This window comes from Periplaneta americana, chromosome 4, assembly GCF_040183065.1.
Source record: "Periplaneta americana isolate PAMFEO1 chromosome 4, P.americana_PAMFEO1_priV1, whole genome shotgun sequence".
In the NCBI taxonomy this organism is placed as follows: Eukaryota; Metazoa; Arthropoda; class Insecta; order Blattodea; family Blattidae; genus Periplaneta; species Periplaneta americana.
The window spans coordinates 31,771,665-31,785,897 of NC_091120.1; the positions used below are offsets into that span (position 1 = coordinate 31,771,665).

General features: G+C 34.2%; 1 protein-coding gene across 2 annotated transcripts in view; it reads right to left on the reverse strand.

The window, feature by feature from the left end:
- Positions 1 to 14,233, reverse strand: part of btv (dynein cytoplasmic heavy chain beethoven) — a 131,920-nt gene that overhangs the window by 50,943 nt on the left and 66,744 nt on the right. For both annotated transcript variants that reach the window (XM_069823110.1, XM_069823108.1), the window contains exons 42-50: positions 13,766 to 13,871; positions 11,544 to 11,684; positions 8,108 to 8,259; positions 5,912 to 6,056; positions 5,674 to 5,805; positions 2,709 to 2,844; positions 2,468 to 2,602; positions 1,694 to 1,926; positions 839 to 952 (exon numbers count right to left, since the gene is read on the reverse strand). In XM_069823110.1, the coding sequence (XP_069679211.1) occupies positions 839 to 952; positions 1,694 to 1,926; positions 2,468 to 2,602; positions 2,709 to 2,844; positions 5,674 to 5,805; positions 5,912 to 6,056; positions 8,108 to 8,259; positions 11,544 to 11,684; positions 13,766 to 13,871 (1,294 nt within the window). The remainder of the gene's footprint in view (positions 1 to 838; positions 953 to 1,693; positions 1,927 to 2,467; positions 2,603 to 2,708; positions 2,845 to 5,673; positions 5,806 to 5,911; positions 6,057 to 8,107; positions 8,260 to 11,543; positions 11,685 to 13,765; positions 13,872 to 14,233) is intronic.

A 14,233-nucleotide genomic window follows, 5' to 3' on the forward strand; every position in this document is an offset into this window, starting at 1 on the left:
GGCCGTTCTGAAAGTTTGGCAACGAGAAAAAAATCCTGTCACCAAATTATTAACTAAGTTAATATCAAATGCAATATACTCAAGAGACTAGCAGAAACTAAATGGGGAGGTACTATGGCCCCACTAAATAAAATTTATAAAAGTTACATAAAACCAAATCTATTGTAAATGGAGTATAACAGCAGCAGCAAACTACAAAGCACCACATGATAATAATAATGTTTAATGGATTTTTTTATTGGGTTATTTTACGATGCTGTATCAACATCTAGGTTATTTAGCGTTGAATGAAATGAAGGTGATAATGCCGGTGAAATGAATCCGGGGTCTAGCACCGAAAGTTACCCAGCATTTGCTCGTATTGGGTTGAGGGAAAACCCCGGAAAAAACCTCAACCAGGTAACTTGCCCTGACCGGGATTCGAATCCGGGCCACCTGGTTTCACAGCCAGGCGCGCTGACCATTACTCCACAGGTGTGGACTGTTTAATGGACCAAAAGTGGAATGCCAGTAGGGGAAATGGGAGTATCCCACGAAAACCTACCACCAAGCACTGTCTTTGTACATCACAAATTCCACTTTGATCCCTGCCGGGATTCGAACCCAGGTTACAAGCATGAAAAGCTGACACTAGCTATTTGGCTATCGATGTACCCTAAGAAGAACATAAAAGACGGATTTTTATTGCGAACTCACTATATTAAATGTCCGTGTTATATTTCTAACTACTATGACTAGACGAAACCTAAATCCAGGTAAAAAAAATTCAATCAATGTAGTGTTCATATAATTATTATAAAATGCCAATGAATACATAACGAACACCACCATAACTTACTTCTCCTGATGAAAGCAGACTGTTGACCATGTCCAAGAAAGCAATGTCAGTAACTTGGTGATCTTCAAGAAGTAAATAAACTTGCTCTCCTTCCACGCCTGCTAATTGCATTACCTAAACACAGAGTTAAAGTTTAAATCTTTCTTGAATCAGAAGCAATACACACAGAAGGCAACGCAATACTTGTGCAAGTACATAAAACAATAATTACGTTATAATGACACAACTTATTTCCATGTGAACTGAAGGAGTTAAAAAACACTGTGTAAAATGAACAAAATAACAGTCAAGCTGTAAGAAAATTATATAAAAAAAAGTATTCATCTTTGAAACAAAGAGAGAAAGAGGGACGACACAGAAATTTTATTTCAGAAGTCAAAGAGAAATTACAATTCTGGAGTGTAACAACGAAGGTTGTAAGAGCAGTTTTTGTCATTTTGTAAGTGATTGTCAAAATAGATTGTATGTGTGAAGCCAATAACCTACAAAAGTCAAATGTTGAAATTCAAAGTGGAAGTTCATGTATGGAATCACAGATGTCACCAGTAGTAGACGATTTGGATGGAGAAAAACTTTGTCTCTTGAAAAAAAAAAAAATCTGTGCACTTACAACCTTTTTTGTTTACACTCTTCAATTAGAATCAACAAAAACTGACAGTAAAACAGTTCACTTTCTACCATGCATTTCGTGTTATGATCAGGGTTTAACCATGAGGAAGAATGTCTAAAATAAAGCCATTCTAAGATCAACATAAAAATACAAATCCTGAAATTTAAAAATTCTACTGAAATGCTTGTAAAATGAAAATAACACAGGACAAAGCATATCATATACTTTACGTACTAGTAACTTACAGATTTCAAATCGTTTTTGAAATTTTTCAAGCTATACGATTTTCCCATCTTCAGAGAAAGCAACTTAGCTCCATTCAGGGCGGAAACAATTCTCACAGCTGACTTTCTTCCTACACCAGCTCGTCCAGCTAGTAAGACAGATCCATAGGGAGCAGACAGTGCCCTGTCTATATATGCTACTGTGTCAAGTACTTCGTGGAAAACCATGAGATCCAATGTCTGTCCCTCTCGACCTAAAGTGCATAACATTTCAAGTTTGTTAAGCACATCGAATTTCAAATTTTACATAATAAATAATACTGATAATAGGATCTTAAACACATCCCTTATAACAGATTTTAATGTCATTCTTATCATTAAATACTGTATCATATATAAACTAAGACTATTATGGACAGCATTTGTGACATTTGTGCATTTCTTTCTAAAATATAAATGCAATTATTAAACTATTATTACAGAAAACAGCCAAATTTAACAGGCTACTTTTGAGCTTCTTTCACGAACGTAAGTAAGTTTTAGTAGTAAAAATGCCTATAACGACTTACATGTAAACTTTATTACTTACCATCTAATAAAACAGTTCTAGTAAAAGATGTTTTTTTTTTTTTTACATTCGAACTCGAGAAGTTTAGTAATGTTCGTTTTGAGCTAAATTAAACTTAAATTACTTGCACATCTTCAGTATTAAAACACATACTGAAGTACACTAATTTTGAAACACAATATGTTTATGTTACTGAAAACAATGCGACATAAAATGGTAAAGCATACCAAAGTGTACAATGCCTTTTTCCACCATAGAAGACCAATCTCCAAATTCCATTTTTCCAAGAGGTTTTCCAAAAGGAGGTAACGGAGCACCTGCTGGGATTACTGTGCTGGCACCAGATGTCACGTAATAAATTCCTGCAATAATAGCAAAAATATTCACATAATGAAACTTAATTGAATTACAATTCAACTTAGAAAAAAACATGCAGAAAATCGAATCTGTTGAGATGTGCATATATACCAGAAAGCTTGTCAATGACAGAATCTCTGCTCCAATCAGATTCCAAGACTCTGCTGACGATTGAATCAAATTGAGCTTTATCTTCATCTGATACCAATTTGTCACGGAATAGTCTCATTGCTTCATAAACAAGTATCTAAAACATACAATAAATTATTTTACTCCAGTAGAGTACACATTATTTAATGCACAATAAACATCCACTCATGAAATAAAAACTGTGTAACATAGTAGGGCCTATATAAATATATGAAGATATGACTTTTATAGTATATAAAAATTTGGTAATGTAAGTAGACCAATACCGGGTGGTGCACGAAAAAGTAGCCCACCTCTTGTTTGAATAAATGTGATATCTGATAGCTGTAAATGCCATTATCATATCGTATTGTGTAAACAGCTGCAACAGTTTTACGCAATAATAGATAACTGGCACTCTTCTGTCAGCAGTTTATTTCATTACATTACTCGAATCACATGTTTCTGTTCGCATTCTGCAAGATGACTTATTCGATAGAAGAAAGGGTGCAAATTGTGAAAGCAATGTGAGAACGGGTTTGTTTAGGGAAGCCTGTGAAATTTTCAGGGACAAGTTTCCAGGTAGAAGGCAACAAGCAAAGAGAACTATACAGGCTTTGGTTAATAAGTACTGGTAGCACGGTATGAGATCTGCACATAATGCCAAAAAACAAAGAGCCCCTTCAGTTCACATGTCAGAAGTTACTGACAATATTCGCCGAAGGCTTATTCAAAATTCGAAGAAGTCAACATTGGGCAACTGAGAACCCAAACACTGTGCATCAGAAGCCACTACATGACTAAAGAATCGGTAAATCTAAAGAATCTAAACACACACCTTCATCTCAAACAGCAGAAATAACTAAAATGCTCTCTCAATTAATATCACTCAATAAAAGAATTGTATTCCAATGGATACCATCTCATTGTGGAATCCTGGGAAACGAGAATGCGGATGCTTTAGCAAAGAAGGGCAGCACTGCCACTTACAGACCTGTTACTAAATCTACGTATTACTCTGTGAAGAGATTTATTAAATCTACATATTTAGACTTCAACAAACAAAGTTTGATAACACAATCTCAAGGGAAAAAATGGAACTCTCTGCATCATAATCCACAGTTAATTCCCGATTTACCACGAAAATCGTCTGTAGCTGCATTTAGATTGGCAACAGGTCATGATTGTTTGGCCAAACACCTGCATAGAATTGGAATATATCAGTCCCCTAACTGCCCATTGTGCAACTCAAACCAAGAAATGGATTCGGAACACTTCAAAATCCGTGCTTCAGTGGCTGGTCATGATAATATCTTTGAAAAATATTGGAGTGCAAGAGGTCAAATGACTTTATTGTCAAACGCCTGGCATTAGAAAACAACAACAACACTTTACTGACCTGGGCTACTTTTTGTGTGCTGCCCGAGACAATCTGAATTAGCAAGGTATGGAATATCATTTTTACAAAAAAATTGAAGTAATTTCAGATTTATGAGAGGAAATCAGAAAGTGAGATTTAAAATTACACAATTTGTCTTGTTATGACAGCCATTAAGTAAATATATGTATATAATTATAATAATTGATCTCAATGATGATACAGCTTTTTTCAGTCATCAATTCTCCTATTTGCAGTTCCAGTTGACATTCCATTGTAAAAGTAGGCTATACATTTTTCCTTACATCAAATTCATAGCAGCGGTAGATGACAAAAATGCTTAACCTTTAATATTTCATGTTACCAAAAAAATTTAGTATTATAAAAATTATACTTCTAAATTTCCTTTAATAGTTTTCAAATCCAAAATTTAGAACTGCAGGAATTTTACATTCTGAATGTTTCTCATAAACCCATGGGAAGTTTAAAATTATAGATAATGATAAACAAGATACTCTAGAATAAGTCAGGTCAGAAAGCATGGGTGGACATAACAGCTCGGTTAGAAAAGCCAACGTACTACGGTAGGAACGATCATGATTTTAAAATCAAATGTAGGAAACAGAAAACGGATGTAGGTAAATTCTCATTTTTAAATAGAACTATAAATGATTGGAATGACCTACCTGCAGCGGTCTTTGAGGGCTCTCCTTAAGGAGATTCAAGAATAACTTAAAAAGTTGTGTATAAAGTGCAAATTAAAATTAAGGTGACATTCAACATTTAATTTTTTAAGGTGACATGTATTTATCTAGCCTGACGAGTTTACTTCCTTGGTTTGAATTGTAAATTATTTCAAAATAGCGTGTAAGAGGGCCTTAGACTAGAAATGTTTAGTTTAAATGTAATTCTGTTTATAAGTATGCATAAGGATGTAATTATTTGACTTATTTGAACTGTTGTATCAGTGAAGCGAGGTGAGTCAGTTAAGTTATGGTTTTACAGTGCAGTGAACAGTTCCGATCAGTGATAATTTATAGCGTCAATGAAATGTGTTCTATAGTGTCAGTGAAATGTGTTACAGAGTGTCAGTGAAATGTGTGCTAAAGTGTCAGTGAAATGCGTCATAGTGCCACTACAGGGAATGAGATGAGAGTAAAGTGAAAGACTATTGAAACTTATGTAGGACCTATACATAATTATGTAGGTTGTATTGTAAAATTAGGTATTTTATTTATGTTTTATTATTATTGTGTCAAATTGTATTGTGTATTTTTATTATATTGTGTATAAAATTGTATATGTGTTGTAAAATTGTATTGTGTATTGCTTATCATTTTATTGTGTATTGTTTATATTGTATATACCACTGCCACCGGGTGCTTGCCCACTTGCAGTGTAAATAAATACATACATACATACAAGTCACATTAATTTGAGTAAGTATTTAAAAAAATATGTTCAGATCAAAATAAGACATTATTAATCTCAATAAATATAACATACTTGATATGGCTTTCAAGCTCCCATCTTTTCGTCAATAAATGAGCGAGTCAAAAGAGAACTTACTTCAAGCACTCTGTTAGTAGACTGATCATCTTCTTTGAAATCATAACGCATGAGTCCTAGGCACCACCTAGTTAAGTCACGAGGTGTGTACAGGTAATGGTTTTGTTGTACAGGAGTGAACGTATTTTTCACCTGAAACAGAAAATAATCGTTCAATTCGTAAAATTTGTGTTTGATATCTCGCATCTAAGAATTGTCTCGGTTTTTTACTTTCAAAATTTAGTCACCCTGCACATACCTCTTCATAAATTTTAATTATAGATCCTGCAAGGTTGGTAACCTTAGTAGCAGACTTCCACACTGGATGCTGAGGCACACATGAATTCAAAATGCTTGACATATAGATGTGATATATAGATTTCATCTCTTCTCGCTCTGGATAGCTGAAATAAGAATATACATATTGTTAACTAGGTTCGTACTTGCACTAATTTTAGATAAAAACTGTCATATTTTTGGCTATTACACATTTTAGATACAATTATTTAACAGAGATATTGTTGGCTGAAACTAATTATATTTACAACCCAATTTATATCATAAACATACAATGTTAGTACTACCTGAAGAGTGTGTCACATTTCAACGTAGACCAGGCCTGCAGAACTCGCAAAGTAGGGGAACTATGACGTCAACCTGACTCCACTTCTATTGGGGATAATCGACTTCCACCCCGAGAATGAATGTTGATGCAGCCGAGCGTAACTAGAATGCCGTGACTGCACAGGTAGAAAAGGTGGGTGGGGTAAGAAAGGGGAGGAAAGCAGTCGCTCTCAAGAGCTACAGTTCTGCAGGCCTGACGTAGACTAACAAAAATCTGTACTCTACAGCACAAAAAAACTCCAACATTTCATGATATGGAATGCGGAACAAACTTCATACCAATTACAGTTCTAGCAAAACTTCATTTCTTCACTGGATTTATCATAAAAAATAAAGATTTGAAGTTGTCAAGTATCAAGTACTAAGCAATCTAGTCAGCAATTGATTGCCACACAGCACAGGTGCTTATAGTAACAGATCAGGGCAAGGTCGACCTATACACATACATATAGGTACATAAGCCGATGGATATTCTGTCGAGACTGTGCTTTCGTGTGGTCAAGACACGAGTGTTTTTAGCTTTTCTTTATGTTTAAATTAATTTTGAAGGATTTACGAGTACTCCATTCCATAGAGTTTTCATGTATGACTTGTATGTGTTAATGAGTCAGCATGTGAAGTTCAGAGATGATCCCGAGTTCAGTTTCTTAGTGTTAAGATTACAAACCATTCCACAGCCTACAACTTGATGAAAAAAAATTTCGGGAGACAATAAGTGTAAAAGATAAAAATCTAAACAATAGTGATGACGTGATTAGTATTAACTGAGGAGTCCACATCTGTGGAGAAACAGTTAGCGCATCTAGCCGTGAAACCAGGTGGCCCGGGTTCAATTCCCAGTCGGGGCAAGTTACCTGGTTGAGGTTTTTTCCGGGGTTTTCCCTCAACTCAATATGAGCAAATGCTGGGTAACTTTCGGTGCTGGACCCCGGACTAATTTCACTGGCATTATCATCTTCATCTCATTCAGATGCTAGATAACCTAAGATGTTGATAAAGCGTCGTAAAATAATCTACTAAAATAAAATTAACTGAGGAAACTATAGATGACATTGGTTATTTACTAGAAAATTCCTCTATCAAATTGCATTAGCACTTTTCGCAACAAAAGGGTGTTTCGTAAGATTCTGCACAAGGCCCACAAATTATTAAAACTGAGACCGTATAAAATTACAATGATGCAGCAAATAGTGATCCAGAATAGAAGATAAATACATACATCATAAAATGTCTATATTTAATAGTATGTTATAGAATCAATTGCTATTGCATTGCATTAACCTTAATGAGAAGCTTAAGTTGCCAACAAGTACTATAGTCCCGTCGCTCTAATTTCTGGCAGCCAATCGCGTTGCAGGTCGGCTACATTTAAACGTGTGCGTCTTGTGATTCACTCATTCATTTCTTAAAGCTCTATAAATACTTAATATAATCGCGCGCCATTTTAGCTCTTTCGTTGGCGTTCGCAGAAAGCACACGAAGACGTTATTTGCCGCTCAATTATTTGCTGAATTACATTGCGTTTGATTTATTATCATAGGAGCTACGACATGATAATGTTTAACGGTGTGGCAAATAGATTCCCCATATGGCGAAGGATACTACCTACCTAGACTTTATAGAGCCTTCACTTTCTAAGACGTAAGCAAAGAGGCGGAGTCACGCCGGAAATAACAACGTCGGGACTATAACTTGCCCAACAATAGTACATGTGCCATATAGCAATCAATTTCTACAAGATTACTCAGTATACCTTCATAAACTAGAAATCATTGTATAATCTTCTTTATTCCCATAAACTGAATATCATGTAATACATGCTGAATTGTACCTAATAGAGTAGATCCTGGTAATTGATGTGAAACGTGGACTCAAAGAATGACGACCCATGGCATTTCCTCCTGTCATGCTGCCTACAATTTGTACTCGTTCAAGTCCAACCCATTCTAGATTCTTATCGTAGAAACCATTGTAGGTTATCACCTGTCAATTGCAAGAAAATATTGATAAGTAACATGATTTTATATGTAGATACATTAATGTAAAATTCTTACAAGAACGTGAAACTTCCAAAAAAAATAGACCTACTGAACGATGAAAATAAGTAATTTAATGTACAGTTTGAAGAAACGAAAATTAAACTGAAAACTGATGAGTTACTTTTATAAATTTTCTAAAAAATGAAATATATTTAATAGAGATCACAAAATAAACAATACACTCAAAAGCCAGGGTTGGAGTCAGAACTGGTACTAACTCACAATTTAATTTTTTTAAATAACCAAACTCAAAGAAGATACTGGGGGAAAGAAACCTCTATTTTTATCTTATTAGGGATCTGTGTGTTAAGATTGCATTTCAAGGCTTATAGCCATTCGCCACCATAAATTTTTCTTTGCAATGTTCTTAAACTCTGATTTCATCCATATTTTTTTTAGGTGAGCTGTGATATTCTGTTTTTACTGTTTTGTACAATATTTATCCCCTTTCTTGGCTAAGCCAGAAATCTAATTTCCAGCAATTCCACAATGTAAAGGGATCACTGAAATATTATTTCTGTTTTTAGTGCCTCAAGTATTTTCAAAGCAGGGAGGATTTCTGTTATCTTGCTATTGTTTAGTTGACTTGATGTGAGAGCTGGAGTGTCGCTGAGGATGACAGCTTTCTTAAGTCCGAAACGTTGCTTAATATCTGTACTGATTGCTTTTAATTGCCCATCATAATGTTGTTGTTTAGTCAATTGTCTGAAGACAGGTTTGAACCTCACAAGTGATACCAACATGGCACCACTTATGAGGCAACTAGGCCAGAAGATAATGGGGTAGGGTGGCCAGTTTCTTTCCCCCTTCATTGCATACATCTGTTGATACTTTAAAAGGCATGTTGGTCCGACAAGTTAACATGTAAATGAAAATAAGTATCATAAATCCTTCAATAACTGTCTATTTTTAACCTAATGAGTAGTACAAGAAATTACATTAGGTTATACACATAAAATATATGACTAGCGCTTTTGCCAATTAGATGCCATCTTCAGATCTAATTAGCACATTATGATGCTTTTTACATAAGACATAGATGAAATGCAACATAATAAAAAGTGATAAAATACATGACGTGAGAAAAAATTACAATATTAAAGTAACTGCACAAAGAGAAGGCAAAGTGAAAAAATGACTTGAAAACAGGCATGGTGGTTGTAGTCGTGATGACTGTTGCAACTTTTTACCCTTTTAACCGTCTCTTTTATATTTCATAAGCTGCACACATGTTTTTGCAGACTTTTATTCAAGACATAGATTCTGTAATTTAATATCTAGACTTTATAAGCTGCACACATGTTTTTGCAGACTTTTATTCAAGACATAGATTCTGTAATTTAATATCTAGACTTTATAAGCTGCACACATGTTTTTGCAGACTTTTATTCAAGACATAGATTCTGTAATTTAATATCTAGACTTTATAAGCTGCACACATGTTTTTGCAGACTTTTATTCAAGACATAGATTCTGTAATTTAATATCTAGACTTTATAAGCTGCACACATGTTTTTGCAGACTTTTATTCAAGACATAGATTCTGTAATTTAATATCTAGACTTTATAAGCTGCACACATGTTTTTGCAGACTTTTATTCAAGACATAGATTCTGTAATTTAATATCTAGACTTTATAAGCTGCACACATGTTTTTGCAGACTTTTATTCAAGACATAGATTCTGTAATTTAATATCTAGACTTTATAGAGGTTGAATTACTACAACCACCATGCCTGTTTTCAATCATTTTTCCACTTTGCTTTCTGTTTGTGCAGTTACTTTAATATTGTAATTTTTCTCACGTCATGTATTTTATCACTTTTTATTATGTTGCATTTCATCTATGTCTTTATGTAAAAAGCATCATAATATGCTAATTAGACCTGAAGATGCCATCTAATTGGCAAAAGCGCTAGTCATATATTTTATGTGTATAACCTAATGTAATTTCTTGTACTACTCATTAGGTTAAAAATAGACAGTTATTGAAGGATTTATGATACTTATTTTCATTTATCTGTTGATAATACTCATCATTCAAATGATATACATAAGCTAAACATGCTGCTACGGATTCCTGCTCCTACAGTTTTATTTCTATCTAAAAGGGATCGGCCATTATAAATATGAAGACAGTCACTTCCAGGATTTCGTGTATGGGTGGTTTCAAGAGCTAACGATTTCAACATCACTTGTGCAATATCTTGTTTTAAATACCGGTAATCTATGTAATGGGGAGCCATTCAACACAAGTTATTTTAAAAAAGTAAGCAAGATAATTAAATTGTAGGTAATCAAGTTTGTTCTGCTCATGTCATTTACTTCGTACGCATTACAATGACTTCATAAAAATACTTTAAAAACACTCACACCCAGTAATCAAACTTGTATGTGTTGTGAAATCGCTCCCATGAAATTTTGTTTTCGAGTCCTATGACATTTTCAAATTTTTACAGCATTTATTTGTATTTTAATCAAACAAGATAAATGTTCTCAAGCTTTCGAATATTTACTATGGGATTATGTCATATTTCCCACTGAACAATTCAACTTTCGATTTAAATAAAATCCAAGATCTTCCTAACAGTCATATTACAACAACGTAAACTTTTTTTGAAACTTCATCTCAAACAGCAGAAATAACTAAAATGCTCTTTCAATTAATATCACTCAATAAAAGAATTGTATTCCAATGGATACCATCTCATTGTGGAATCCTGGGAAACGAGAATGTGGATGCTTTAGCAAAGAAGGGCAGCACTGCTACTTACAGACCTGTTACTAAATCTACGTATTACTCTGTGAAAAGATTTATTAAATCTACATATTTAGACTTCAACAAACAAAATTTGATAACACAATCTCAAGGGAAAAAATGGAACTCTCTGCATCATAATCCACAGTTAATTCCCGACTTACCACGAAAATCGTCTGTAGCTGCATTTAGATTGGCAACAGGCCATAACTATTTGGCCAAACACCTGCATAGAATTGGAATATATCAGTCCCCTAACTGCCCATTGTGCAACTCAAACCAAGAAATGGATTCGGAACACCTCAAAATCTGTGCTTCAGTGGCTGGCCATGACAATATCTTTGAAAAATATTCGAGTGCAAGAGGTTAAATGACTCTACTGTCAAATGCCTGGCATTAGAAAACAACAACAACTTTTTTGAAGTCTTGTAATATGATGGACAAAAGTATGATAAGTAATATGTACGTACCTGTTGCAGAAAAGCAATAAGCATGCTAGTTCCCCACTTATCAGGCCTTGCAAGGTTCAGGTCCTTGAAGTAGAGAATCAAGTGTTCACTGTTCTTTGGTCGATACACTCGGCCAGTGTTACTTGAAATCACCATGCACATCTGCAACAAATGCATTTTTTTTAACTGGACTTATTTCAACAGAAGGGGCCAAACTACAAGGTGAGTCATTGAAGTATGAACCAGCATGCGGCTTTTGTGCTATCATCAAGCTCACAGCTAGTTCCTGCCTATGGACATGCAATCAAGGTCGCATCAGTAAGCCAATGTCTGCCTAGTGAGATGCTTCATTTATTGAAAGTTGTTTTTTGTGTATGTAATCCACAAAGTGTATTACGATTCATCATCTTTTCTACTGAACAATGTTTATTAATGATTCATAGGTATTAACACAGCTGGCTCATAAAGTTCAAAGTTGATTTGAAGGAATACCGGTACATATTTGTGAGAGTAAAAGTTCCATGTCATATAACAAATTTCAGGTAATGGGAAGCGTTCAGGCTAAAAAGCCACCAGCATAAGGTTATCATCAAAGAAATATTAATAACATAATTATGCCATTGTTTTATAGAACTTTAGTTTTGTTTCTTTTCTAGTTTTATTTTTTAGTGTTCTATTTATTGTTCCGCATATCCACTAGAATTTGCTTATTTTGTTGTCAATAGCTCTATCTACATCATAAGTTATATTACAACCTAAATAATCGAAATCAGATACTGTACTTGTTCTATGATATCCGTAAAGAATTAAATATATACAACATAAACGAAAAAGTTGAAGATTATAAAGAAAAGTGGAAAGAACACCTGTCTCGAATGGATAACGAAAGAATTCCAGCACTGATACAACAGTACCAACCTAAAGGCAAAAGAGATGTCGGAAGTCCTAGGAAGAGGTGGAAATGAATAAAATGTGAAGACAGAACAGGCACTAAGCCTAAACCATGAAGTGAAGATGATGATGATGATGATGATAATTATGCCATTATTTGAAAAATTCTTCTAAAAATCCACTCAGTGCCTTTCACAAAAAAACTGCAATTTTTATGGCTCTATGTGAAGAGCTACAAAATTGTTAAAACAGAAGTCGTATGAAATAATTGTGGCACACATTTTGTGAACAGATTCTGAATAAAGCACGTAATGGAGAAATAGATCCATATTTAATATTATCCTCAGACGTGGCTTGATTCCACCACCATGATGTGTGAACGTACAAAATAATCATTACTGGTGTTCTGAAAAACCTAATATCCTTCATGAAGTGTCTCTCCACAATGAGAAAATTGCTGTATCGTGTGCCATGAGTGGCAAACTTTTTTAAGAGAGAACAGCTGATGCCCACTCATATGTAAATATGATTTTGCACTCCTTTTTTAAATAATTAACCAACAGGAAGTGTGATTTTACCTTTTTTTAATAAGACTCACAGAGATGACAGATATTAAGAGAGAAAGAGTTGTTTGTAGGGATTTGTGGCTTCTTCAGTCCCCTGGCCTAACCTCCTGTGACTTTTATCTCTGGAGTAAATTAAAAGCTTCGTATACAAGACAAATCCACACATCATGGAAGAACTGAAACTTAATATGTCAGGAAATTGTCACCATTTATCAACGAGAAATACGAGTGAATGATGGGTAGTTTCTTAAAGAGCCAAAAATGTGCGGACAACAAAGGCGATCAGTTTCAGCACATCTTTTCATAAAATTGATAAGTAATTTTTTAACTACGGTACTGTTAGTCCATAAATGATTAAGGAAACTGTTTGTATAGATCTGAATCACTACCACTCTACAATACTTGCACAAGGCAACGAGCATCACATTCAATGACAGCACAAACACCATGTGCTGATTCACACTTCACTGGTTGTCTCTGTAGCAACAAATTTATGATATCTGAAATGTGTCTCTCTCTATATGTAAATGCATATGTGGCATGAATTTCTATTTTGCTACTATTTTCTTAAATTTTACCTAAAATAAATCGTTATCAGAACATTTTTGTGTACTGATTTTTTTTTTTCACCCTGCTTGAGTGTCATTAAAAATGCAATAGCAAAAACGGTGGTGAAGGAAAATTATGTTGTTTCTGTATTGCTTATATTGCAACAGAACTCCGTGGATTATTTGGTTTCTCAGTCACCTTAAATTCAAACTACCGATATGCCATTTCTTTTCATACCTGACTTAGTTTCTGAAGAACATGTTCAGGAGTGATCTGAGCACTGCAGTGAATTGTCGCCACCTCAGTTGCCCTCAGTTTACTGAAGCAGTGATTCAAGATCATGCTGAAAAATTCATTAATGGGAATTAAGATGTAATTCAAGACGAAATATAATATTAAAACAAAATCCAAGAAGACATTTGGGGATTTGAATAAATAAAAAAGCATATTAAATTCATGTAAAATCACAACAATTAATTTATGTCTAGTGTAGGAAAATGATAATTCTTCTTTCATTATATCTAGTCGACTCCCGACAATTTGCGGTAATTAATGTACGAACTTACGCGAAATGTTGAAAATCGCGAATTATCCGCAAAATTTTTTATTACAGTATTATTTAAAGTCTAGTAAAAGTTACTCTCTAATAGGTTTAATTACTAAAATACACTTCAAAATCAAGTGCAAAATGTGAAACAATGCAAA